Source organism: Trachypithecus francoisi, unplaced genomic scaffold, assembly GCF_009764315.1.
Source record: "Trachypithecus francoisi isolate TF-2019V2 unplaced genomic scaffold, Tfra_2.0 Lachesis_group11, whole genome shotgun sequence".
Classification (NCBI taxonomy): Eukaryota; Metazoa; Chordata; class Mammalia; order Primates; family Cercopithecidae; genus Trachypithecus; species Trachypithecus francoisi.
In genome coordinates, this window is record NW_022681456.1 from 129,282,848 (window position 1) to 129,307,217 (window position 24,370).

At 49.5% G+C, this 24,370-nt stretch overlaps 1 protein-coding gene and 1 long non-coding RNA gene across 39 annotated transcripts in view; one reads left to right on the forward strand and one right to left on the reverse strand.

The window, feature by feature from the left end:
- LOC117090701 (voltage-dependent L-type calcium channel subunit alpha-1C) overlaps positions 1-24,370 on the reverse strand; it is a 744,659-nt gene that overhangs the window by 7,820 nt on the left and 712,469 nt on the right. For 19 of the 38 annotated variants that reach the window (XM_033223240.1, XM_033223242.1, XM_033223238.1 and 16 more), the window contains 8 exons: positions 24,031-24,158; positions 22,899-22,995; positions 20,399-20,501; positions 10,741-10,842; positions 8,161-8,288; positions 7,515-7,649; positions 5,564-5,916; positions 2,588-2,716 (listed from right to left, as the gene is read on the reverse strand). In XM_033223240.1, the coding sequence (XP_033079131.1) occupies positions 2,588-2,716; positions 5,564-5,916; positions 7,515-7,649; positions 8,161-8,288; positions 10,741-10,842; positions 20,399-20,501; positions 22,899-22,995; positions 24,031-24,158 (1,175 nt within the window). Of the gene's footprint in view, positions 1-2,587; positions 2,717-3,233; positions 3,339-5,563; positions 5,917-7,514; positions 7,650-8,160; positions 8,289-10,740; positions 10,900-20,398; positions 20,502-22,898; positions 22,996-24,030; positions 24,159-24,370 lie in introns of all 38 variants that reach the window. The other 19 variants (XM_033223225.1, XM_033223224.1, XM_033223233.1 and 16 more) reach the window with 2 other exon arrangements.
- Positions 7,643-20,528, forward strand: LOC117090708. The gene is made up of 3 exons (XR_004440105.1): positions 7,643-11,880; positions 13,219-13,268; positions 20,418-20,528. It is a non-coding gene; the product is annotated as an uncharacterized LOC117090708 (long non-coding RNA).

The following is a 24,370-nucleotide window of genomic DNA, read 5'->3' on the forward strand; positions in this document are numbered from 1 at the left end:
GGCATCTAGTCTATGGCTTCCAGGCCTTTGATGGAGACTCAATGAGAAGTAGATTTGACACCTTCCCATCATGCACAGACACAGCTGATGGGATGAAACCTCATGCCTTTGGTTACCCTCGGTGCATGCATTGCACCCTGGGGAGTCCTAGTCCACTTTAGTCTGTTCTATTTTTATTGAAATCTTGATTCACAATCCCTGCTGGGTCAGCCTGGAGTCCAAGAAGCACCATTGTATTCCAACCTCATTCCCAGATGAGATCACTGACTCGCTGGTCCCTGGTGCCACCTCACACCTCTGACGGTCACTCCACGCCTGCTCGTGGCAAAGCACAGAGACTTGGATAATTTATAGACGTGCAGGAATGCTGGTTGAGTGTAGACTGCGGTATTTATGCCTTCTAGCCTTGCTCTTATTCTCAGCTAGGTAAGGCCTGCCTATTATATTTTGTTCTTACGCAAATCACCCCCACTCTTGCAGACCCAGCTTCCGTTTCACCTTGTGCATGGTACCAGTTAAGGTCACCCTGCCCTCAACTTTCTCTGAACGCCTGTACCCCTGGGGGTTGTACCACTCTGGGGGTAGTGAGCAACTCTCCATGTTATTTTCCTCTCCTGAGACCCTCTTAGATTCCTAGTTTGTGGAATTTCCTTGAGGATGGAGACTGGGTTCTTAATGACCTAGCAGAGTGCCTGGTGCACCAAGCACTCTAGAATAACCAGAAAAGGTTAAAATACATGCTCTTCCTGATTTCTAGGGTAGGCGGTCAGGCATTCGTGTGTATTCTCTAAAAATCAACTTAGAGAATATTATCTCATAAGGAACTTCAGATATTTCTCCTGGTTTTACATTGTCTGTGTTTTGCTGAGTCAGAAAAGTAGAAGGCCTGTCACCCCCACCGTCCCACTTTGCTGATGGGGACACGAAGGCACAGGGTGGTTCAGGGATTTGTCAAGAGTCGCTGGTTGGGACTCTTTCCAGGCTTTTCCTTACTCACTGGATTCTTCTTTCTATGCTGGGGAAAAAGAGGTGCTTCTGCTACTCTTCCATCCAGTTCCTGAGCAGAAAGCACTGGACCCCAGGAAGCCGCATGCTGTGCTGGCCTGGCTGCCGCTCTCCCTACACCCCCACAGTGGGGGGCCTGGTGCCCCCTCCCACCACCTCCAGCCACACCTTTCCTGTCTTCAAAAGCCTGCAAGGCTACCCCTTCCTCACTCTAAAGTCCTCTCAGGAACTGAACGGACTGACATGCTGGGACGGGTCGGTGAGTGCTTCGTTCCTGCCCCGGGCCCCCGTGGGGTTCCTCCCTGTCTGCATTAGCAGCTCCGGGGTTCCCCAATGGGGCTGAGAGCGGACACGCCCTGCATGGTGCCTGGCCACGCTTAACTGTGCTGCTCTTCCAGAGTGGGACAGTGGCTCCCAGCAGGCAGCACAGCCCCCCAGCCTGCCAGGTTCTTGACATGCCTGCCCTCCAGCTCAGAAAATAATAGAGAAGTAGGAGCTTCTCTCTAAACCCCTGGAAAAGTGTCCATCCCAGGAGCAGGCACACCTGCCGCTGGCCTGCCCATCCCTCCAGAGGGCCCATTTTCAAGTGGCTGCATGCAAGCCCATGGGACACAGGCATTTCCCCCTGGGGAAAACCCCATGCCTCAGTTTCCCTTTCTACAAAACTGAAACGACGTATGCCCTGCCTGCCTCAGAGGCCTGTGGTGAGTCACAAAGTAACAGATGAGATGGGGCTTTGAGGGTGAATGAAAAGAGCCAGAAAAGCTTCTGAAACAATGTGTCTCAAACTTCTGTGGATGTCACCCACAGTCCTAAGACGTTTCGCAAGGCGACCCCCAGATACACGTCTGTGGGCCATTAAGCCAGAGTTTCACAGCACGTGCTTATCTTTGTGTCATTTGGCGCATTCCGATAGTTTCTATTGTGCTGTGCTGCGCCTGCTTTTAAGGGCTAGTCATTAGTGACCAAATGAATGTCACAGCCTTCTAAAGAATCTAGATCTGCAGCTAAAATCCTCCAAGAAGTCCAGCAAGGAGAAGAAATCTCAGGCCTGGCTTTGCCACCAGTGCCCTCTTCTGGGCAGCTTTATTATAAGCCGTGTCTTGAAACACTTGTGTGATTCTCAATAGATGTATGTATGTGTGCACTGAGTCTCACCAGAAAGTGTCTTTATGACCGTGTCGTACTGCCTAAAATGTTTATAAAACAATGTTCAGAAATTTTCCTGGCGAGGAAAGACCAAGCTAAAAAGGGCATCGTGTGTGTGTGTGTGTGTGTGTGTGTATGTGTGTGTGTGTGTGTGTGTGTGTGTGTGTGTGTGTGTGTATGTGTGTATGTGTGTGTATATGTGTACATGTGTGCGTGTATGTGTGTGTGTGCATGTGTGTGTGTGCATGCGCGTGTGTGTGTGTGATGGGGGCCCCCATTTCACTGAGGAGATGAGAGAGATGGTGCAGATGTTTTTTCTATGCTCTCTCCTCCTGCAATCAGCCCCAGAGAAGGGATCTCAGGGACCTTCCCCTGCCTCCCCAGATTTGTTCCCACACTTGGGTCAGCCTCGGCAGAGGGCAGCAGAGCTCACATCTCTGTGGAGAGCAGGCTGGGCTCACTGCAGGCCTCCGTGTCATGGTTCATCTTCACTTCATAGGTCTCATCCTGAGACGTCTCCTCCGGACCCACCATGGCTGTCTGGCTCTCCCCGGAGTGGCACCTACAATATCCAAGATGAAGAAAAACATCAGGAACTGCTAACCCTCCTCCCCTTCCTTCAGCAAGTAAAGCAGCACACACACACACACACGCACACACATGCATGCATACACACGTGCACAAACACACACACACACAGGTGAACAGGCATACAGTTGCTGGTGCTTTGTTCTCCTGTGATTGCTGATGGATCCGTGGAAGTGTTAAGATTAGAGTGAGGGTCCCGTTTGGGAGAAGGATGTCTGCTGTGGATCCAGGGAAATCTGAGTCCTGACCCCAATTCACTTACCCACTGGTCCAAGTCACTTGGTCCACCTCATGCCTCAGTTTCCCTTTCTATGAAATTGGAATGACATATGCCCTGCCTGACTTAGAGGCTGCCTCCCACTCACCCCTAGCTGTGACACCTGGGTCTTTGGCATCTGGCATAGCTGGGAAGTCCCTGGCATCCTATTTTGATGGTGCCCTTGACTCTGACACTGGCACCCTGGGGTAAAGACACAGAGAGGGAGCCTCACCTAGAGGGGTTTGCTCTCCTGAGCAGAGGGCAGTGAGCCTGAGTCCCTGCTGAGCCTGAGTCCCTCCTGAGCTCCAGACCCTCACACACCAGGGCGTGCCTTTCCCTGCTGGGACAGGGTCTTCTGCTCACAGGGTCATGTCTTCTTCAGCTCTGGACCAAAGCCTCTTTTCCTGTCTGAGCTCAGCTCAGTGCCTCCCTCTGTCTTGTTTTCTATAGACCTTGCATGCTGGGCCCACTTTATCCTCAGAACCCCCTGGGAGCATCAGGGAAAGATCCTGGTCCATCATCTCCGAGCCGAGTGCTAGATCAGTGCCCTGGCCCTGAGCATCTCAGGCAGGGTAGAAGCAATTCTCTCTCGAGGAAGAGGAGGACTGCAGACTGCCACCTGCCCTGCAGTGGAAGGAAAGGTGAGAGGTGGGAGCTCCGGGAGGATTGGGAGGCTCGAGGAAGAGGAGGGCTGCAGACTGCCACCCGCCCTTCAGTGGAAGGAAAGGTGAGAGGTGGGAGCTCTGGGAGGATTGGGAGGGGAAGGAGGTGGCGTGGGCTTTGGCGAGGCACAGTGGGAGGAGCTGGAGACACAAAGCAGCAGCAGGCAAGCAACAGCACTTTTGGGGGCCACCGGGCACAGGACATGCTGGCCCATCCTCAGCACAAGCAAAGCTAGGGCCTGAGCTGCCCTTAGCCTTGAGCTGTGACACAGGGACGAGGGAGCTGGGACGTGGGCTATGCTCCTCTTCTTAACCAAGCTGAGGCTTGATGCCCTGTGTGCCCTGAGTGTTGTTTGTACCCACTGCAGTGGGCAGAGGGAACCGACATTTCATGAGCGCTGGGCACTGTGCCGGGTGCTCTGCATGTATTTTGCTATGTGGAGAGATGCATCTGTGGGGACAAGGAAATCCCCTGGGGTTTCCTCCCCCAGCTCCTCTAAACATCCATCTCCCTTTATGTCACAGAGAACAAAGCTTCCATGAAAATGCCCTTAGAGGGTGGGATTTAATTCACCCTGAGATGCTAAAGACGGACATGGAGCCCTCCTTAAGCAGAGGGGAGAAGGGGGTGTGGGGACCCAGGACTTGAGTCCTCAAAGGCTGTGGAAGGGGCGTAAGGTTGCAGAGAAGGATGAGGCCCCCACGACAGGTGCAGGCGCCCAAGACTAGATGCCTAGATTAGATCCTCTCCTATGCAAAGCCAGCCCTTCAGGCCAGCACCTAAAATCCAGTGCCGAGCACACTGCCCTGTGCACAGAAGGCAGCAGTGCAGGCCTCATCAGTTGAAGGACGCCCCCAGTGCTGCTTCTGGGTGGCAAAACCAGCCAACCTTGCAGAAAGGAAAGCAGACAGGGAGATGGTCTTTTAAACTGGTCTGTCATCTGACACAGTTAAATGCCTGTGTCCCATGGGCTTGCATGCAGCCACTTGAAAATGGGCCCTCTGGAGGGATGGGCAGGCCAGCGGCAGGTGTGCCTGCTCCTGGGATGGACACTTTTCCAGGGGTTTAGAGAGAAGCTCCTACTTCTCTATTATTTTCTGAGCTGGAGGGCAGGCATGTCAAGAACCTGGCAGGCTGGGGGGCTGTGCTGCCTGCTGGGAGCCACTGTCCCACTCTGGAAGAGCAGCACAGTTAAGCGTGGCCAGGCACCACGCAGGGTGTGTCCGCTCTCAGCCCCACTGGGGAACCCCGGAGCTGCTAATGCAGACAGGGAGGAACCCCACGGGGGCCCAGGGCGGGTGGGAAGTCCCACCATCCAGCATGTCATAGCAGTGCATCCTAGAGCACAGGGGATCAGAGGACAAGGAGAAAAGAGTGAGTCAGGGTAAGAGGTGCAGTCAAGACCTCCAGGAATGATCCTATGCTGGGCAGAATGGGCCAGTGCTACAGACGGCGCCTCCCACAGCGGGGTGCCCTCCCACAGCCCGGGAGGCTGGCAAAAGGGCTCCAGGGAAGCAATGGAAACGCCATTCCCATCTCAGCTGGGAGAAAGGCCAGGTTTGAGCAGAGACTTGGTAAAGGGCAGACAGGATGGTTTCTGTTGTGCAGCCAGAACGCATACATCTGAGGATCACACTGGGCCACTCAGGAAGCATGGGAGAGGAGAGGGAGAACCAGTGCCGCAGGACACTGCTGACTTGCCCTGAGCCTGCCATGTCTGATCAAGGGCAGGACTTGGGAGACAGCATAGTGCCTCCTGCTCTTGCTGGGGTCTGGGGCAGCGACCTCCTGGAAGCTTGAGGGGCAAGTGGCCGGCCGAGGCCTCCGTCTCCACTGTCTCCTGAGGGTTGCAACATGTGGGCCCTGTGTACCGCCTGGGGTGGCCAGGCTCCCACTTACCTGTTGGAGCTTAGCTTCCACGCCACCTCCTGCACCCGGATGGCAGGGGACAAGGGGGGCCCATGGCCCTCCACAGTGCTGACCGTGCTGGGGTAGCCGGCGGGGCGAGGGAGGCGACCCAGCGCGGTGTTGTTGGCGTTGTTGATGTTGGCGTTGGAGCCGGTGGATGAGTAGCTGCTGGGGGTGAAGGTGGAGTCCACCAGCTTCTCATGGGACGGCGACTCAGTGTCGCCCTGGCTGCTGCCCGCCTTGTTGATGTGCAGCGGGCGCTGAGTGGTGAAGGTCTGGGGGAAGGCGCTCCGGCCGTCGCTTTGGTAGTAGCTGACGTGGTTGCCGAACAGGCCACCGGCCCTCTGTAGGCAAGAAGGAGGGGCGGGTGGAGGAGAAGCCCCTCAGCACCCACTCCTCCCAGAGAACAGACTCCACAGCCAGGTCAGGGAAGTACAGGGCCTGGGAGGCCAGGCTGCCTTCTTTCAGGGAGGCACAGCCCTGCTGGGAGCCAGGAGCACCTGAGGACCTTCTTCACGCCTGGCAGCTCCAGAGAGGGAGGGACTGGGAGTCTCAAGGCTCCAGGCTCCCCTCTGTGGCAGCTGGGAGAACCCACCCACCTGTGGGGATGGATTGGGCAAGGGGCTGTCGCTGGTACAAGCTGCCCTGGAGGTTTCCAGCGAAGCCCCTGGGCTGGGGTGAGTTTCCAGGGCACATCCAGGATGGTGGTCCCTAAGAGCAGCCAGCACACCGTGAGGGCGGGGGCTGGGAGAGCAACCAGAAGATTCTAACTAGATTAAAAAAATGGAAATCCAATGTGGTCACAGAGCTAAAAGCTGTGTTGGCCAAATGGTTTTGAATATGAAGAATTTCCTCCATGATGGTCTTTTTTCCCCTCGGGGACTCAGAGAGATTTAAAACCTGGAGCCAGTGTTTTTCCCCAGTATTCTTTTCCTTGTCCTGGGGAAGTGGGCAAGTAGCTATTTGCAAGGTTGGTCCAACCCTTGACATCAGAACATCCCTGGGCCTTGGTGACTGAGCCTTTGGTTTCTGGGCTCTTGTCGGGTTGTGTCACCACCATGCCATGTCTCTGAGGCCACTCAGTGATGAATGTCTCCCAGTGATGAGAATAAGGATGAGGAAGAGACGGAGCAGGGGCAGGATGGGCTCAGCTTGCCCCCTGTGTGTTCCACAGCCTGGGAACTGGGCTCGGGGCGGGGAGAGAGAGGTGTGAGCAGGGCCCTGCACAATTATGGCTGGCAGCTTCTCCCTTGCTATAGAAGGATTTGTAACCAAACACCAGCGGGGTGAGGCAGGCAACACAAGTGAGTGATAAATGCCCCTCATTCCAATACAGCCTTTTAAATTTTCACTATTGCAACTGCTGGGCAGCTTCAGTCTCCAGGAAAGGAGAAGGAAAGGGGAGGACTGGAGGGGTCTTTGAGACCTGGAGAACAGACGCTATGCTCCATCTCAAAGGGCAACCGCCACTAGGCTCCAGCCCTCTGCTGCCCTGTGGGAACGCAAGCTCAAAATTGCCAGGTCTCCTGACTTTTCCAAGGAATGCCAGAAATCTTGATTTTGACCTGAATGTGCCAGATTTTCAAATATTAACAAACAAAACAAGCCTGTAGATTAGACGTGCCCCAGGGGTGGCCACTTTGCAACTTCTAACGTAGAAGTTTGTCCTAGGAAACATTTTCCTTAGGGAGGCGGCTCCTTCCCACTCCTCTGAGAGCCAGTGACACGGGGAGCCACGATTTCCAGGGAGCCCTGCCTTGGGATGGAGTCAGGCTTGGAAAAGGCAAAGGGGTGAGGAGACAGCTAATCAGGAAGAGCCTGGAATGGGCCCTCTCCTCTGGTGTAGCTCTTTCCCCTGGACGTTCCCCGCAAAACCCCAGCCCACCCTCTTGCTCCAAACTGAACTTTACAGAGGCCGAGAGTGCGCCATGGCACCACCCACCCTGAAGATGTCATCTTCAGAAGCAGCGGACACAGCCTCCTTCATGGCCTTGTCCAGCTCCTCCTCAGCGGTGAGATCTCCAGAGATGGCCCGTCGGATCTCAGGCCCGATGTCATGCAGTGTGCGCAAGCCAGCCTGGAACCCAAGCGGAGGATGGTGAGGACCGTGCTCCCTTTCCTCCAAGCTCACCAGCCAGCCATAGCCTCGGGCCAAGACTTGTCCCTCCAGGGCCCTGGCATCCTCCACCCAGCCAGTCGACCCTCCGGAAGGTTTGTCTGTGTGTGAACTGGGGGCTGGGCTGCCCTCTGATGGAAGAATCCACTCGCCCACCCAGGAGGGATGAAGGCTCATTAGGAGGGGGCACCAGGGGTCAGGGGCTGTCATGGGAGCCTCAGTGAAGTGTTTGAGAGATCTGGGGGCTACGACAGCAGGCAGGACCATGGAGGGCAGTCGGTGGGTGGCAGGTGGGGAAGGGCACGTCGTCCCCTTCTCACAGCCATCTTTGGAAAGGTCTGGAGTTCTCTGAAAGGTTCCCTCTGCAGGGACCTGGCCTCCAGCCTGCTGGGAAGGGACTGGGACCCTGACTGGAGGTCAGAGGCAGTGACCAGGACGTTCCTGGAGTGTGGGCCCGCCCCCAGGCCCTCACCTGCAGAGACAGTGCGTTCCTCTGGGAGGGTTTGCCCACAAGGCCCTGCTCTTTGCGCTTCTTGAACTTCCGGAAGTACTCCTGGATCAGGAACGTGGCGTAGAACTTGCCAACGGTGACCTCATCATCTGAGACGTGGGGAGAGGGGGTAAGAGGGAATTCAGTTGAACTTCATTCATTTTTTTTTTCAGCATCCAAAAATTTAAAAACTTTTTAGGTTTAATTTTTTGGAGAGGTAGTACATTCTCATGGCTTAAACAGAGAAAAAAAAAAATACCTAAAAAGGCTTATGGTGAAAAGTCTCTCCCGCCACAGCCCTTATCTGCCCAGTCACCACCTCCTATAGATAATCTAGTTTCTCGAGTATTTTCTCGGAGATTCTTAGTGCAAATTAGTTATGTAAATCATCAAACACATTCTTAGCCCCTGTTTTTTTTTTTTTTTTTTTTTTATGGAAAAGCTAGCCTATTATCAAAATTATTTCCCGCTTTTTTTTTTTAACTTTACTGATATTTGCTGACTCTTATTTGATTCCAGAGCTTCAAATGTCCCTCCTCAATTGGACCCTCTTCCAAGTGCAAGTCCAGATCAGTTCAGCTTAGCTTGGAGGGAGCGGCTGCTGGAAGGAGGGCTTTCTTCCCATGGAAGTTTGGATTTTTCTTTCAAACCAGATTGGGTTTTTGTGCCAGGTGGGTTGGCTGCATCCCTGCTGGGCTGGATACCCAAGATTACATGTGACATCATCAGTCCCTGTCCTGGGAGTGAACCTGATGGTGGAGAAGCCATAAGTTCCTACAGGAAACATTTCATGCCTGGTAAGGAGCCCTTTGGCTCCACCTCCTGGTTCTCTGTGAAGAGATGCAACGGGCGCAAGAGACAGATCTAGGGGCTGGTGAGGGTCCTCCTCCTTCCTGTCCCTCCCAAACAGCCAAGTCCATAGCAGTGATGACCCCTCCCTTCTCTGGCAAGCACCGCCTTGCCACGTGGGAGGGAAAAACCCAGGGTCCTCTCTCCCGCATAGTCAGGAAGGAAGAACTGCATGGTGGGACAAGCCTGGAGTCCTAGGTCCCCTGGGGCCTGGGTTTGAATCCTGAATCTGCTCTGGACTCTCCAGGTAACCTTGGGTCAGCAACTTAGCTTCTAAGAACTTTAGTTCCCTGAGCAAACTTCACAGAAATGTTGTCAGGATTCAACAAAATGATGTATGTAAAACATCACATGGCACTGGCGAGATTTTCACTTAGCCCAAGTCTGGTTTTCCCTCTGGCAAGTGGTTCTCAACACAAGTGGTGTCGCCTCTTAAGGAGGGCACAGTAAATGTGTGGGATGGTTTTTAGTTGTCAGGGTACTGTGGGGGTGCCACCGGCATTAAGCAGCTCCAGACCTGTCCCTTGAAGTGCAGGCATGTTCTGCAATCACAGCTTTGCACTCTGCTGGGCTTTCAAGTTTATGCCACACATCCATGATTCTGCTTAGGATTCTCTGAGCTCAGAACATAATTCCATTGTGCAAATGAACACAGGACATTGTTTTGCATGGTTTTAACATACTTAAAAGTTTCCAGGAATACAACTGCTGTGTAAATTGACGAAAACTATATCTTGGAGTATTTAAACTTGGCTGAGAGAGGTTCGCGTTTTGGAAAACTGGATTCCTGATGGCGATGCTTTTTGCGGTGTCTGGGTCACTCACCGTAAGTGTCATGTCATGGTTATTCTGCATACGTGTAAGTATGTGTGTGTGTTTATGTGTGTGGGGCTATTTATACACAGTTATTTAATACACTGATTTACCCCTTATTTCAAAATGACAGATACAAAGTGTTGACAGTATTCAGTATTGTCTTACTTCCTGTGAACCCAATTGTCTTACTTCCTGTGTTGTAAGTGTGTACATGAGAAGATCTCATCAGTTAAAAGTACCTTCCGGTATAGTTATGCCTGAGTATTTACATATTGGAAATATCTGCTTTCAATAGATTTTATGTTAGAGTGAAGGCATTATATTAATATTTTGGAAATTGTATGTACAGGAAAGTTATATTATCTATAATTTGCCTTCAGGATCATAGTAAAGGCAATATAAACTCTTTGCTATAAAAAGGGATTTGGGGCTTGATAGGGTCAAGAAACACTGCTCTTGGAAGAACAAAAAGAATTTCATCCAAGAGGGGAGGAATCTCAGGGGATTCTCCTTTCAGGGCCTTAGAGCAATCCTACAGCAATCAGGTTTATGGGAAACCTACACTTTGTGGAGTTTCCTTGGAAGTTCTGCCAAACCCCTAAGCATCAGGGACTCGCCTGTTACCCTATGTAAAAAGCAGGGTTGCACCAGATTTCCAGCCTGACATTCTGTTTCTGAGTTTGTGCAGGGCATTGCACCTGCGTTCCTTCTAACCAACAGGGCCTCTGAGTCCCGCAGGAAGGGTCTGAAGGCAGAACTCCAGCAAGCCTAGGGGACTCAAGAAGCAAGGCTCAGGAGATGCATCCACATTCTAAGGGTGCCACCGCTGGAGGAGAGGCAGGCCGAGGAAGGCACGGCCAGGTCGTGGCCGAGGTGCGGGGTCCAGGGAGCACTCACCGCCTGCAGGGGGCACCACCTGGTCCAGCAGCTTCATGCTGGTCCGCTTCCAGATCTTCTTGATGATGGCCCGCAGCTCCTCATTGGCCTGTTCGAGGTTCCCTGCAGGGCGGAAAGGATCCTCAGCCCCTTGGTGGGCCTCTGATGGGCTGGGTCCCTCTGCGTAAGGTAGGAAGCCACAGATGGTGGCGTCTTCCCCACGCAATCTGACACATCAGTTTCTTTCTCGCTGGCTTCACTTCTCCCCAGTCTTCCCGTTTTCTACCTCTTTCCTCTTCCCCTTCCTCTCTCTACCTTCCTTCCTTCCCCCTTCCCTCTCGTGCCCTGTCCAATGCCATTCCTCTCCCCTTCCCCCTGCCTGTGGCTCAGGCCAGCCAGGGGGCCCCTCCGCCCCCACTCAGTGCTCTTCCTTGTGGACTGAGTCCAGCGCCCGGGCAGGAACAATGGCAGCCATGTGCTCACCAGCTGGAACACGTATGGCCCCGCCACGGGCAGTAGGGGGTCCCCATCGGTGGCATTTCTCATGGAACTCGTTGGGCAGCCACAGGGAACATGGATGATTGGAGGGTACATCTGTCAATGAGGGCTCTGTCCTGAGTACCCCTACTTAGATGCCTGCCCTGTGCAGCCTCTGGGGTCCCAGCCTTATAGTGGGGAAAAGGAAAGCCGAGCCTCCTTACAGCTGTAAGGGCAGATGTGGGGGGCAGGATTCTAAGATGCTCCTCACCAGGGTATGCGTGCTGCCAAACCCCTGGGCCCCTAACCATCATAGATTTTACTCCTGAGATTAGGTTATATGGCACACGGCACCTATGACCTAAGACAGGGAGGTTAGGCCGACCTGACCTAGTCACGAGCCCTTTAAAAGCAGAGTTCTCTCCAGCTGGCCTGGAAGAAAGCAAACACTCATGTGGGCTGAACTTAAGAGAGGCTGCTTCTAGGAGCTGAGGGGGTCCCCAGCTGTCAACCAGCAGGAAAGTGGGGACCTCAGACCTACAATTGCAATGGATGAATTCCATCAACAACGTGATCTCCCCCAGAAGAGACCATGGCCTGATCAATATCCTGGATATGCCTTATGAGAGCCCAGCTTCACCACTGCTGGACTTCTGACCTGCAAAACCATGAGCTAATAACGGGGTATGTTGTTGTTGTTGTTGTTGTTGTTTTTAAGACAGAATTTCGCTCTTGTTGCCCAGGCTGGAGTGCAGTGGCGCGATCTCGGCTCACTGTAACCTCCGACTCCTGGGTTCAAGCAATTCTCCTGCCTCAGCCTCCTGAGTAGCTGGGATTACAGGCATGCACCACCATGCCCGGCTAATTTTGTATTTTTAGTAGAGATGGGGTTTCTCCATGTTAGTCAGGCTGTTCTCAAACTCCCAACCTCAGGTGATCCGCCCGCCTCAGCCTCCCAAAGTGCTGGGATTACAGGCATGAGCCACCGTGCCTGGCCAACAGGGTATCTTTTTAAGCTGAAAAGCTTGTAATGATTTACTTTGCAGAATAGGAAACCAACATGGGATGTTTACTGCTCTTGCATAGGACTGGCAGTTCAGTATCGTGGTGGAGGGCTCTTGTGTCAGACTGCCTGGGTTCAAATCCACCTCTGGGGCCACAGGGCAGAGCATGCAGAGGTGGCAGTAGAGGGACTGACGGAATCCCAAGCTCCCCGAATGCCAGATCCAAACAGGACCTGAAGGCAGGGCACGACTCCCGGGCCCTCCAGCTATGCAGGCGATCAATCCCCTTCACGGGAGAGGTAGCTGGAGGTTTCTGACACATGCAGTACAAGATCCTAACACACATGGTATTCAAATATGCTTCGCTTCGGTACTGGGCTGAATGGTGTCCTCCCAAAATTCATGTCTGCCTAGAACCTCAGAACGTGGCCTTCGTTGGAAACAGGATTTTCACCAACGTAATTAGTTAAGACGAGGTCATTCTGGATGAGTCCAATGTGGCTGGTGTCCTTGTAAGAAGGGGAGAGGAACCAAGACCCTGGAGGCTATGTGAAGATGGAGGCGCAGATGGCGTGATGCTGCTGTGAGCTAGCGCACATCTGGCATCGTCCACAGCCCTCAGAAGCTAGGAGAAAGGGTGGAACAGAGTCTCCCCACAGCCTCCAGAAAGAACCAAGTCTACTGACACCTTAGTTTTAGGCCTCCGGCCTCCTAAACTGAGAGAACTTTCGCTTGTTTCAAGCTGCCCAGTTTGTGATCATTTCTTACAGCAGACCTAAGAAATTAACATAGCTTCCAAAAGGACCTTTAATTTTTTTTTTTTATCAGCCTTAATTTATTCTCATGACGGTCTATGTAATTGTGGAAGTTCGCTGACAATTGTTTCATGTCATCTGAGTATTTTTCAATATCTTCCTTCTATGGTCCAAGAGAAAAGCTTGTTTGGCTTGGTACTGGACTTGGGATGAGAGCTCTGGTTCTCTGAGGTAGGTGTTAATTTCTCCCCAATTCCTTCCAGGCTGAGAAGTCTGAAGGGTGACGACTGATGCCAGCCTTATCTTCACAAATGTAGGTGCCTTCTCCCATTTCTTTCTAGTTGTTTCTAAGACTTGACTTTGTCTTCCTTTCTTAAGATTTTAACAAGTTTGTGGAGGGCCTGTGTCTGATGAAGGCTCACCCTTCGGTGGGGGCATTATGGGCCCTTTGGTAGCTGTTCTGAAATGTCTTTGTGTTTAAAAGATAGTCTTTAATTCTTGACATGATTGTAGTTCCCGCATGGCTGGCTTCTCCCCTTTTCTCTGGAATGCCTATTTCCTCAGAATTGGGTCTCTGCATTTGATTGATCAGTCTTTCGCACTGTTACTAGCTATTGGTCTTCTTTAGCTGGCATGTGGCTTGCTTTGACAGTGAACCTTCAATCCTGCTGAATCCTTGCTTCCATACCTCCCTGCCTTTTGTTCCTCTACGGAACAAAATCTTTTTTTTTTTTTTTGCTTTTTTTTTTTTTTTTATTATTATACTTTAAGTTCTAGGGTACATGTGCATAACGTGCAGGTTTGTTACATATGTATACTTGTGCCGTGTTGGTGTGCTGCACCCATCAACTCGTCAGCACCCATCATTCGTCATTTATATCAGGTATAACTCCCAATGCAATCCCTCCCCCCTCCCCCCCCATAATAGGCCCCAGTGTGATGTTCCCCTTCCCGAGTCCAAGTGATCTCATTGTTCAGTTCCACCTATGAGTGAGAACATGCGGTGTTTGGTTTTCTCTTCTTGTGATAGTTTGCTAAGAATGATGGTTTCCAGCTGCATCCATGTCCCTACAAAGGACGCAAACTCATCCTTTTTTATGGCTGCATAATATTCCATGGTGTATATGTGCCACATTTTCTTAATCCAGTCTGTCACAGATGGACATTTGGGTTGATTCCAATTTTTGCTATTGTGAATAGTGCCGCAATAAACATACGTGTGCATGTGTCTTTATAGCAGCATGATTTATAATCCTTTGGGTATATACCCAGTAGTGGGATGGCTGGGTCATATGGTACATCTAGTTCTAGATCCTTGAGGAATCGCCATACTGTTTTCATAATGGTTGAACTAGTTTACAATCCCACCAACAGTGTAAAAGTGTTCCTATTTCTCCACATCTCTCCAGCACCTGTTGTTTCCTGACTTTTTTATGATTGCCATTCTAACTGGTGTGAGATGGTATCTCACTGTGGTTTTGATTTGCATTTCTCTGATGACCAGTGATGATGAGCATTTTTTCATGTGTCTGTTGGCCGTATGAATGTCTTCTTTTGAGAAATGTCTGTTCATATCCTTTGCCCACTTTTTGATGGCGTTGTTTGTTTTTTTCTTGTAAACTTGTTTGAGTTCTTTGTATATTCTGGATATTAGCCCTTTGTTAGATGAGTAGATTGCAAAAATTTTCTCCCATTCTGTAGGTTGCCTATTCACTCTGATGGTAGTTTCTTTTGCTGTGCAGAAGCTCTTTAGTTTAATGAGATCCCATTTGTCAATTTTGGCTTTTGCTGCCGTTGCTTTTGGTGTTTTAGACATGAAGTCCTTGCCCATGCCTATGTCCTGAATGGTACTACCTGGGTTTTCTTCTAGGGTTTTTATGGTATTAGATCTAACATTTAAGTCTCTAATCCATCTTGAATTAATTTTCGTATAAGGAGTAAGGAAGGGATCCAGTTTCAGCTTTCTACTTATGGCTAGCCAATTTTCCCAGCACCATTTATTAAATAGGAATCCTTTCCCCATTTCTTGTTCTCTCAGGTTTGTCAAAGATCAGATGGCTGTAGATGTGTGGTATTATTTCTGAGGGCTCTGTTCTGTTCCATTGGTCTATATCTCTGTTTTGGTACCAGTACCATGCTGTTTTGGTTACTGTAGCCTTGTAGTATAGTTTGAAGTCAGGTAGCGTGATGCCTCCAGCTTTGTTCTTTTGACTTAGGATTGACTTGGCAATGCGGGCTCTTTTTTGGTTCCATATGAACTTTAAAGCCGTTTTTTCCAATTCTGTGAAGAAACTCATTGGTAGCTTGATGGGGATGGCATTGAATCTATAAATAACCTTGGGCAGTATGGCCATTTTCACGATATTGATTCTTCCTATCCATGAGCATGGTATGTTCTTCCATTTGTTTGTGTCCTCTTTGATTTCACTGAGCAGTGGTTTGTAGTTCTCCTTGAAGAGGTCCTTTACATCCCTTGTAAGTTGGATTCCTAGGTATTTTATTCTCTTTGAAGCAATTGTGAATGGAAGTTCATTCATGATTTGACTCTCTGTCTGTTACTGGTGTATAAGAATGCTTGTGATTTTTGCACATTAATTTTGTATCCTGAGACTTTGCTGAAGTTGCTTATCAGCTTAAGCAACTGAGACAATGGGGTTTTCTAAATATACAATCATGTCATCTGCAAACAGGGACAATTTGACTTCTTCTTTTCCTAACTGGATACCCTTTATTTCTTTCTCTTGCCAGATTGCCCTAGCCAGAACTTCCAACACTATGTTGAATAGGAGCGGTGAGAGAGGGCATCCCTGTCTTGTGCCAGTTTTCAAAGGGAATTTTTCCAGTTTTTGCCCATTCAGTATGATATTGGCTGTGGGTTTGTCATAAATAGCTCTTATTATTTTGAGGTACGTTCCATCAATACCGAATTTATTGAGCGTTTTTAGCATGAAAGGCTGTGAATTTTGGCAAAAGCCTTTTCTGCATCTATTGAGATAATCATGTGGTTCTTGTCTTTGGTTCTGTTTATATGCTGGATTACGTTTATTGATTTGCGAATGTTGAACCAGCCTTGCATCCCAGGGATGAAGCCCACTTGATCATGGTGGATAAGCTTTTTGATGTGCTGCTGAATCCGGTTTGCCAGTATTTTATTGAGGATTTTTGCATCGATGTTCATCAGGGATATTGGTCTAAAATTTTCTTTTTGTTGTGTCTCTGCCAGGCTTGGTATCAGGATGATGTTGGCCTCATAAAATGAGTTAGGGAGGATTCCCTCTTTTTCTATTGATTGGAATAGTTTCAGAAGGAATGGTACCAGCTCCTCCTTGTACCTCTGGTAGAATTCAGCTGTGACTCCATCTGGTCCTGGACTTTTTTTGGTGGGTAGGCTATTAATTATTGCCTCAATTTCAGAGCCTGCTATTGGTCTATTCAGGGATTCAACTTCTTCCTGGTTTAGTCTTGGAAGAGTGTATAAGTGTCCAGGAAATTATCCATTTCTTCTAGATTTTCTAGTTGATTTGCGTAGAGGTGTTTATAGTATTCTCTGATGGTAGTTTGTATTTCTGTGGGGTCCGTGGTGATATCCCCTTTATCATTTTTTATTGCGTCTATTTGATTCTTCTCTTTTTTTTTATTATTAGTGTTGCTAGCGGTCTGTCAATTGTTGTTGATTTTTTCAAAAACCAACTCCTGGATTCATTGATTTTTGGAGGGTTTTTTGTGTCTCTATCTCCTTCAGTTCTGCTCTGATCTTAGTTATTTCTTGCCTTCTGCTAGCTTTTGAATGTGTTTGCTCTTGCTTCTCCAGTTCTTTTAATTGTGATGTTAGAGTGTCAATTTTAGATCTTTCCAGCTTTCTCTTGTGGGCATTTAGTGCTATAAATTTCCCTCTACACACTGCTTTAAATGTGTCCCAGAGATTCTGGTATGTTATCTTTGTTCTCATTGGTTTCAAAGAACATCTTTATTTCTGCCTTCATTTCGTTATGTACCCAGTAGTCATTCAGGAGCAGGTTGTTCAGTTTCCATGTAGTTGAGCGGTTTTGATTGAGTTTCTTAGTCCTGAGTTCTAGTTTGATTGCACTGTGGTCTGAGAGACAGTTTGTTATAATTTCTGTTATTTTACATTTGCTAAGGAGTGCTTTACTTCCAATTATGTGGTCAATTTTGGCATAAGTGCGATGTGGTGCTGAGAAGAATGTATATTCTGTTGATTTGGGGTGGAGAGTTCTAGAGATGTCTATTAGGTCCGCTTGGTGCAGAGATGAGTTCAATTCCTGGATATCCTTGTTAGCTTTCTGTCTCGTTGATCTGTCTCACGTTGACAGTGGAGTGTTGAAGTCTCCCATTATTATTGTATGGGAGTCTAAGTCTCTTTGTTAGTCTCTAAGGACTTGCTTTATGAATTTGGGTGCTCCTGTATTGGGTGCATATATATTTAGGATAGTTAGCTCTTCCTGTTGAATTGATCCCTTTACCATTATGTAATGGCCTTCTTTGTCTATTTTGATCTTTGATGGTTTAAAGTCTATTTTATCAGAGACTAGGATTGCAACCCCTGCTTTTTTTTTGTTCTCCATTTGCTTGGTAGATCTTCCTCCATCCCTTTATTTTGAGCCTATGTATGTCTCTGCATGTGAGATGGGTCTCCTGAATACAGCAGACTGATGGGTCTTGACTCTTTATCCAGTTTGCCAGTCTGTGTCTTTTAATTGGAGCATTTAGTCCATTAACATTTAAGGTTAATATTGTTATGTGTGAACTTGATCCTGCCATTATGATATTAACTGGTTATTTTGCTCGTTAGTTGATGCAGTTTCTTCCTAGCCTCAATAGTCTTTACATTTTGGCATGTTTTTGCAATGGCTGGTACCGGTTGGAACAAAATCTTACATCCTCAATTTATATTAAGCTTTAAGTATTACAGCATATTCCTCCTGGCAGTCATTTATATCGCCTCTTCTTCCCTCGGAACATAGGGTAGTGACAATCCTTGCAGAAAATTTGGAGAGTAAAAAAACTAAAGGAGTAAGGTAGATGTCACTGCTGATCTTTCTACTCATGATAATCAGTTAACATACGAACACATTTTCTTCCCAGTTTTCTTCCTTGTTATACACACGTATGTGTGAATTAAATGTGTGTTTTGGCTGGGCGCGGTGGCTTATGCCTGTAATCCCAGCACTTTGGGAGGCCCAGTCAGGCAGATTATGAGGTCAGGAGATTGAGACCATCCTGGTCAGCATGGTGAAACCCTGTCTCTACTAAAAATACAAAAAGTAGCTGGGTGTGGTGACACATGCCTGTAATCCCAGCTACTCAGGAGGCTGAGGCAGGAGAATGGCTTGAACCAGGGAGTTGGAGGTTGCAGGAGGCTGTGATTGCGCCACTCCACTCCAGCCACTCCAGTGACAGAGTAAGATCCATTTAAAAAAAAAAAGTGTGTTTTTGTTTTCTGGTAGTCAGAAATAGGCCTATTTATACCCGTTTCAGATTGGGTGATTGCATTGGCTACTGATGGTATATTTTTTTAGCCTTTGCTTTTTTTTTTTTCAGTTTAGTAGCAGAACTTGTCCTATTTTTACTTTTTATTTTATTTTTTCAGATGGAGTCCCACTCTGTCACCCAGGCTGGAGTACAGTGGTGTGATCTCAGCTCACTGCAACCTCTGCCTCCCAGATTCAAGTGATTCTCCTGCCTCAGCCTCCTGAGTAGCTGGGATTACGGGTGCCCACCACCATGCCTGGCTAATTTTTGGTATTTTTAGTAGAGACGGGGTTTTACCATATTGGCCGGGCTGGTCTTGAACTCCTGACCTCAGGTGATCCACCTGCCTCGGCTTCCTAAAGTGCTGGGATTACAGGCATGAGCCACCGCGCCTGGCTCCTATTTTTATGTTTTAAAAATCAGCTAATTATTTTGATTTCTGTCTTGGTGGACTGGTTCTTGTTTCACTTCATTTCAAATGTTTCTGTTATTTTTTTCTGAAGGATCTAACTGAGAGAAGGCCCATGTCTGGGTTATTCAATGAATTAAATTCCCAGATGTCATCACCTTTCTCTAGTCTACCAACGAAGCAATGGAAATAGAGACAGAGTGAATGGCCCATACTCATGTCATTAGTGAGAGAGTAGGGATTCTGATTCGAGTCTCCCATCTCCCTGCCCAGGGCCCCTTCTGTTGCCCCAGAGGAACACACTGACGGACAGCCTGAGCTTTAAGCTGGAAGTGTAGGAAGGGGAAGGAAGCATACTGCTTGTCTCATCTGTGTTTTCTGTAATTACTACACCAGTGGGTTTGACTCATCTCTGTAGCTGGTTCAAAATGCAGATTCCTGGGCCCCATGCTTGGGGATTTGGCATCATCAGATCTGCCTGGGTGCCTGGGACTCTGTAGCTTAAACAGGTGTCCAAAGCTGATTCTGCAGCAGGTGGTCTTTTGACCACGCAATAAGAAACACTAGACACTCCAAGGCTGGACGCACTTGGAGAGAAATGGCATCTTCTTAGGAGTATTTAATACAGCCTTTTCCACAGTGGTTCACAAACTCTTATCCATCATAAAGTGAGCAGATTATCTCACTCAGGCTGCTGCTAGCCCTTAGGGTGCCTCGTGAAAACTAGAAGGGCCCCTCCAGGTGGACACAGCCCTGAGGGAGCCCAGTCTGAGTAGGTGGCACTGGTGAGGTCTGAATCCTCACCTGTCTGCTGGCTGACAGCCTTGATCCAGGCTCAGCCCACACAATGTGTGCGATGACCTCCACCACAGCCACCACTTGTCACTATGTCCCCTTTCCCACACATGTCTTCCCAGCACAGTCCTATTAATTTAATGAGTTGAGCATTTGAGATGCCCACCTGTAGCTAGTGTTAAGTCCTTTTAGACAGGGGTTGGTCCTGCTTTAGCTAACACCCGTCTTCTTCTGTTTTGTGAGCTATACTCTCTGACTTTAAGATACCACCAGAATGAGTCCCAGAGTTTCATGGAAAGCAAGAGTTCAAAATGAATAAGCTAGAGCAGGCTGGTCCAACCTGCAGCCCATGGCCACATGCGGCCCAGGACGGCTTTGAATGTGGCCCAACACATTTAAAACATTGAGTATTTTGCGATTTTTTTTTTTTTTTTTTTTTTTTTAGTTCATCAGCTATCGTTAGTGTATTTTATGTGTGGCCCAAGACAATTCTTCTTCCAATGTGGCCCAGAGAAGCCAACAGATTGGATACCCCTGAGCTAGAGGCAGGGAGACCATTCAGGAAGCAAATAAATCATGAGCAGGCTGGGATCCTGCGATGTCCTGGAGCTTAGGTCACCCCTGTATCCCCGCTCAGATGCTGTCTGGGGCAGGAAGGTCCCTTGAGCACTGTGCAGGCTGCCGAGCTCCTCTCTGATTATCTGCTAGACCTTCTGAGTGTCTCTCCCAGTGCCCACGGGCGCCCTTACCTTCTGTTTTGATCCTCAGGGCTGTCCTGACCAGGGCAAACAGGGTGGCATTGAACATAACCGTCCCGTCGCTGTTCAGAGGCATGTTCATGGAGACCAGGCGCTGCGGGGGAAGGGGAGCAAAGCTGGTGATGATGGCAGGCAGTGCTTAGGGGACCACAGAACACCATGGCAGAGGGATATGGTTTGGATCTGTGTCCCCGCCCAAATCTCATGTTGAATTGTAATCCCCAGAATTGGAGGTGGGGCCTGGTGAAAGGTGATTGCATCATGGCGTGGATTTCTCATAAATGGTTTGGTGCCGTCCCCTTGGTGAGTGGGTTCTCATGAGATCTGTTTAAGCGTGTGGTCCCTCCCCCTTCGCTCTTGCTCCCTGTCTCTCCATGTGATGCACCTGCCTCCCCTTTGCCTTCCATCATGACTGGAAGCTTTCTGAGGCCTCCCCAGAAGCAGAATGCTAGTGCCAAGCTTCCTGTACAGCCTGCTGAACTGTGGGCCAATTAAACCTGTTTTCTTATAAATCACCCAGTCTCGGGTATTTCTTTATAGCACTGCAAGGATGGCCTAATACACAGAGGATGCTGGGGGAGACACGCAGCTTGTGTGGGTGCTGTTGGAGTGGGCAGTGAGTGAATGCTCCCTGAAGCATTCCAGGGAGAATCTTGCCTTTGCCACAACTACTTTTGACCCTCCTCACAGAGTGGGAGAGGTATGAAATTTGTCCTCATTAAACCTTCACTTCCACAGAAGGATGTGAAGGCCACCCAACCTTGCGCCCTGCTCGAAAGTCTGCTCAGGCGTGCAGGTATGCTCTCCAGCAGCAGCAGAGACCGACTGCACGCCAGCACATGCTGGGAGCCCACCTGCCAGGCAGCATTCGCCCACAGCCCAGAGAAGAGAAGGGACCACAGGAGCTTTGCCTGCAGGAGATGCTACATGTCCTCTCTGTGTATTGCCAAATATGCTTCTGCATCAAGCTGGAGCAGAAGCCTGCTGACACTGGATAGTGCTGTCTTGCCCTCTTCTTACCTAGCACACCCCCAGAACAGGCTTCCCTGGCCCCGAGCTCCAGTGTGGGGCCTTCAGCATGCACTGGGTCACGATGAGCAAGCGTGGTGTGAAGCTCAGCACAGTATCCATGCCGAGGACATGCTCAAGGGGGCTATTCGTCAGCTCACACGGTGACCTCCTGCTAGTCTCAATGTCTAGAAGGGTTACACTTTTCCTGAGTGACCAGATCTTGGTGAGTCTCATGGATGATGTGAACTGTATCGTGGCCACTGGAAAGTTTCGCATCCAGGCTTCAGCCTGCCCAGGCCCATCCGGAGGCCACAACGGATGCACCTTAGCCCCCTCCAGGCTGCATCCCTGCCCACCCTCACCTTGCATGGTGTTTGTACCTCGCATTTATTTTATACTCCTTTTTTTCTGATATTTTCTATGCCCTTGGAAATCTCTTAAAGTCTGTTTTTCTTTTTTTTTTTTTGGAGTAAAGTAGAGGCACACATGAGAAGAAACTCAGTAAACAGAGCACAAGTAGAAGGTTCTATGTTCCCTCAGTCTGCGTTTTCCATGAGTGGATTCTCACAGAGCCGAATCCTCTTGCCATCTGTTTCCTCCTCTCTCCAGCCCTCTGGTCTCCCTTCGCCCACCTCTCTGCCAGCTCATTACTGCCCCAACAAGGGGCGCAGAATGGCCACAGAAGAGAGGAGGGGAGAAATGGAAATGACACTTTTTCTGGGGGGTCATGGTCTCACTAAGGAATCTGAGGAAAGTGAGAAATCCTCCCCTGGTACACTTTGTATTTTAGTGATTTTATGTACAATTTTAGGACTCACAGACCCCTGAAGTCAATGCCTGGGCTTTCTAATTGCCCTCCACCTCCAGGAAAAGAACGCCTAACCCCTCTAGCCTAGGCTGGGGAGTCTCCCACCCCAGGATGCCCGGATGGTGCAGTGGGATGGGCTCAAAAAGCCCTTTATCCAGGACTGGGCCCCTGGCTCACTGGGACAGGAGGCATTCACTCCGTTATTCCCTTATAGAGTCTGAGAATTTAGAGCTGGAAGGATCCTTAAAATGTAATCTTTTTTTTTTTTTTTTGAGACAGAGTCTCGCTCTGTCGCTCAGGCTGGAGTGCAGTGGCTGAAGCTCAGCTCACTGCAAGCTCCGCCTCCTGGGTTTATGCCATTCTCCTGCCTCAGCCTCCCGAGTAGCTGAGACTACAGGCGCCGCCACCGCGCTAGGCTAGTTTTTTGTATTTTTTAGTAGAGACGGGGTTTCACTGTGTTCGCCAGGATGGTCTCGATCTCCTGACCTCGTGATCCACCCGTCTCGGCCTCCCAAAGTGCTGGGACTGCAGGCTTGAGCCACCGCGCCCAGCCTAAAATGTAATCTTTAGGCACATAAACTAGTATGTTAATTCCCTTAAAGGATCACAAGAAATGGGCACTTCGCCTCCCCTCTCTTCCCTCTTCCTCCCATGAACCCAGTTATCTCTTACTTTGCAAGCCACGCGGTGAGGGCACAGCTTCCCAAAACCTAGTGGGGGCTGAATCCGCCGGAGGAGGGTCACCACATCCAGGTGTTTGATACGACCCCTAGAAGAGGAAGGAGGGGAGGGACAGGGTATCAGAGAGCCGTGGTCTCTGTCAGCAGCCCAGGACGCATGCACCTGAGGGGTGGGGCCCACTCACATGGGCAACACTGCAGTGTGTGGTGGCCCTATTAGTCACACTCAGTGCAGAGCTGCAGAATTGCATGGCACAGCCCCAAACCAATATACATATACACGTGTTTAGGTTTTAATGAATACTTTTCTGCCCACGCCATGTTCAAAGTGGAAGGGATTTTAGCAGTGCAACAGAATTCTCAATACATACTTGCTGACTGAGTGAATTAACCTTCTGACCAAAAGGTATTTACTGAGAGTCAGCCAAATGGGATTGATCTTTAGACCAGAAGCAGGAATGGAGGCAAGATTTTGCCCGGCCCTGTGTATCCTAACTTGAACACTTAACTAGTTATTCCTGATACTAGAATTTCCTATCCTTCCATTCAACTGAATGTAGTAGATATATTCTTTTCTTTCTTTTTTTTTGTTTTTAGATGGAGTCTTGCTTTGTTGCCCAGGCTGGAGTGCAGTGGTACAATCTCAGCTCACTGCAACCTCCGCCTCCCGGATTCAGGCAATTCTCGTGCCTTGGCCTCCCGAGTAGCTGGGATTATAGGCATGTGCCACCATGTCCGGCTAATTTTGTATTTTAAGTAGAGATGGGGGTTTACCATGTTGGCCAGGCTGGTCTTGAACTCCTGGCCTCGAGTGATTCACCCACCTCAGCCTCCCAAAGTGCTGGGATTCCAGGCTTGAGCCACCGCACCCAGCCTAGTAGATATATTCTTGACTAATTGAAGGCGCCAGGCCTCCTCCTGCTGGCAAACCCTGGGGTTTGATGCAGTTCAGTGTTTCTAATTGATCCACCCAGTGCTGGCCAACCGTGAGCCCCTCCTGCAGGTGTGGTCAGTGATACCCTCTCTCAGCTTAGGGAATCAGGATTTCCCGAGCCCTCCTGCAGGTGTGGTCAGCGATACCCTCTCTCAGCTCAGGGAATCAGGATTTCCCTCTGGGAACTTACTTGGCTTCAGGGTCATACTCTGCCCAGATTCTTTTAAACTCATCCAGGTGGTGGGGACCAAGGATGGACCAGTCCCTTGTCAGGTAGTCAAAGTTGTCCATGATGACAGCTACAAAGAGGTTGATGATCTGCAGGGAACAGTACAATGAGGTGCTGGGAGAAGACCTTCCTACACACCTGCCTCTGGAACCCCCTTGCCAGCTGGGGCCCACTGATGGCAGAAGCCAACCTTTCTAAAGACCAGTAATCCATCCTACCAGCCTTAGAACCTGGGTCTCTCGGACATAAACTTGACACAGCTTCCCTGAGAGTTGTGTGTGATGAACCCACATCACAAGCT